The sequence below is a fragment of the Pollachius pollachius genome (assembly GCF_949987615.1).
Source record: "Pollachius pollachius genome assembly, chromosome: 2".
Lineage (NCBI taxonomy): Eukaryota > Metazoa > Chordata > Actinopteri > Gadiformes > Gadidae > Pollachius > Pollachius pollachius.
This window is the reverse complement of record NC_136935.1, coordinates 18,594,094-18,597,369: the sequence shown is the minus strand read 5'-3', so window position 1 is coordinate 18,597,369 and position 3,276 is coordinate 18,594,094. Positions and strand designations below refer to the sequence as shown.

The window sequence follows — 3,276 nt, the reverse complement described above, 5'->3', positions numbered from 1 at the left end:
AAGTACAAGATGAGAGGTGCAAAGAATACTTGGTAAACACATTGATATTGGCTCTTGAAGTATTTTTCTTTTCTTTTTTTTCTTTTTTACACCTTAGATACATTGATCCATACGTGAAAAGTGTCACTAAATGCTCCTTTAAGACACTATAGATGGCGCTGCATGTCCCGGGAATTATCTCTGAAACAGCAGTGTCCTATGCGGAACAGGTAGGCCAGGCTCTTGAAGCTCTCACCTAGAAGTGTATTTTATAGTGGTTGACATGAAACTGACCAGGAATACTTATTAATGAAACGCCAATAGATGAGTATGCATTTGACAGCAGCACTATATGATTGGTTGTATGTAGGCCTATTGTAGGCTGTTTGATATTGGGGGGATCTAGGACTTCCGAGATACATTAGATCATGAATTGCTTTGACTGAGTTTGTAAAAAGAAGTGTTATTATTGATATCTGATTTTGTGGAATTTATCGTTATTGTGGCCTTTTTTGTGGGCCTCTGTGAATTTCAATTGGCTATGATTCTGGGCAAAAAGCGCGCAGAACAGCGTGCAGCAACAAGCGCAGCAACAAGCGAGCCTTAACAGCGAGCAGGAGAGTGCTCGCTGTTAACGCGCATAGATATATAAAGTTGCCTTGCCTTGCCTTGTATTAGTCCAATAGGGGGCGGTAAGACCTTGGGTCCTCCTACTAGTATCAGTCCAATAGGGGGCGGTAAGACCTTGGAATTGTTGTGGTATCTGTCCCGTAGGGGGCGGTACAACAGAACCCTTTCCTCCCACTAGTAGGGGGCGGTATCAGTCCAACAGGGGGCGATAAGACCTTGGAGCTGTGATCATAGGCTCTTTTAGCCGGTTAAGAAGAAGAAGACCTGGCTCTTTCAGGACACACCGGGAAGTTAAACCTGACGACGACCTTGCTGTTGTTTCGGGCTGTCGGATTGTAAATAACAAGTCATCATCCCACACTTATCAGGTATAGAAAAGGAAAAGTCCCTACACTTCACATTCTGAAATAACACCAGATCCTTGGCTTTAAAGTTTTAGCCAGATGTCCACAGAACGCACACAGCTAATTTAGCCAATGCTATCTCTGCTAACATGCGTTTCGGCGACATTAATGTGGAAGTAATTATTAACCATTTTATCTGTGTATTCTATGTATTCTTTGTAAAAATTGTAATTATTTATTTTAATATAGCACCATATGGAAATCGAATAATAGCATTTAGCTTAAACAGAACCAACTACGGGAACTCAAGGGGACCAAAACGTACTTCGACTTTCACTCATATTAGCCCAAGCATTTTTTGTTTTGGGATAAAAGAGCCAAATAAATAACGCAGACAGACACGAGAAAAATAACATGTTATTTAATGAAAGTTATGCATTTAAACAATGTGTGATCCAATGTTGCCCACATAAGGACGTCCTTGTAACGTGCCTTTGGTTTCATAACAATGTATGTTTGTCATGCAACTTTGTGTGAAGAAGTCTCGAAGCGTTACGTTTTCTCAGTCTTCTCGCAGTGATTGAACGCTTCAGAATTGACAAATGTGCTAATACAGGATAACGGTTGGTTATTGGGACACACACACACACACACACACACACACACACACACACACACACACACACACACACACACACACACACACACACACACACACACACACACACACACACACACACACACACACACACACACAATGCCCCAAGCTGTCGGTACAGCTTGTCAGTTTACTGCCATTGAATACAATCAGATAAGACTTGCACTAAGTATTTGATTTATGGGGCACTCCACGCAAGGAATTGTGACTAATACTAATCAAAAATGAAAAAGGCGACTGTTTGTTTTAAATTGAATGGGGTAATTATGCTATGAGGCTAACGATGTGTCTTTGTTTGCAGTTGTGGTTTCTCGCTGTATGGCCCAGCCATGTTTCTCACCATGGCGCTACTGAGGAAGGGGATCCCCGGGAAGCAGTGGATCGGAAAGTACCGCCGACCGAGGGCCATCACCTGGCAGATGAAGCGCAACATGGTGAACCAGCTTGAGCGCGAGGCGGAGAACGAGTACTGGATCAGCCGGCCCTACATGACCGCTGAGCAGGAGTTCTGCCACGCAGCAGAGCGCAGAGCCCAGAGCTGGCTCAAAATTAAGGAGAGCAGATTCTCCAAGTTTCCTGAACACAAATACATTGCTGATCACCTCAGCCACCTCAACACCACCAAAACATGGTCAAGTTAATTGGAACAATGAACATGTTCTATGGGTGATAACTGTGTAAATTAAACCTCTGTTTTGTGTATAGATTGGTCAATGTGTTTCTATTTAATCCCGTTCGATTTCAAATCATGGCATGATCATTAATTTGGCGTTGTCTCTTATCTGTTGTGTAGTGTGGGGTTATCACACCATGCAACACAAGTGTTCGAAAAATATGTTAATGTTTTTTAAAACGATTGTTGAAACCTATTCATCTTTGATAAGTTTTCCTTTTTTTGTGAACATTAATTTAACATGGTTCCCTCTAATGGCTATATATGATAAATGTATGTGGGTGAGCCTAAATCAATGGCTAAGTAAATTATTACCACAAGAGCATATTTGACTAACACTGTCTGTGATCCACGATAAAGATACTACTATTGGGAAATTTACATCGGAAAATAAATTATTTACATAACCCGTCCTACAGTATGAGCTGGGAACAGAGGGCAGCCTACTCCAGAGTGGTGCCCGGACACCAACTATAGGTGTAGTGGCGGGCCCTTGCCGTGGTTATAGGCAGGGCAGCAGTGTTAACTTGCATGGATTTGTTGCGTGGGAGGAAACCGGAGCAGCCGGAATAATCGCCAACTACAACGGAGTGGGTAGAGTCGTTCTGCGGAGGGTGCAGGCGTGTGCCCTCTCCGGTAGGTGGCGCTCTACGAGCTATTATTGCGTAAACTGCTGATAAAAATAAGTAGAGCCGTAGCCCCTCCTTTACCGCGACCAACTCAACACTTGCCTGCGGTGTGGTGGTGCTGAAGTGGTGTTCTCGTCCACTGGATTTGATGCTGAAGAAGGAGCCTCCAACGCACCACCACCGCACCGATGTCTCAACCAGGGCTTGGTGCAGACCACCGTTTCTAGGATTACCCCTCGTTGTCTGCAGAGGTAGATGATGAGGACAGGTGTTCGGAGCGTTTACTCCACGGATTGCAACAGACTGGGAAGTAAGGTTTACCCACAGCTATCCCCCATCGGATGACTTGAGTGAGGAGTCAGA

General features: G+C 43.9%; 1 protein-coding gene across 1 annotated transcript; it reads left to right on the top strand.

The window, feature by feature from the left end:
• Window positions 1-855: 855 nt before the first annotated feature.
• mrpl57 (mitochondrial ribosomal protein L57) lies at window positions 856-2,313 on the top strand. The gene is made up of 2 exons (XM_079730557.1): window positions 856-977; window positions 1,913-2,313. The coding sequence occupies exon 2, from the start codon at window positions 1,941-1,943 to the stop codon at window positions 2,250-2,252; it is 312 nt and encodes a 103-aa protein (XP_079586683.1). The 5' UTR covers window positions 856-977; window positions 1,913-1,940; the 3' UTR covers window positions 2,253-2,313.
• Window positions 2,314-3,276: the final 963 nt, after the last annotated feature.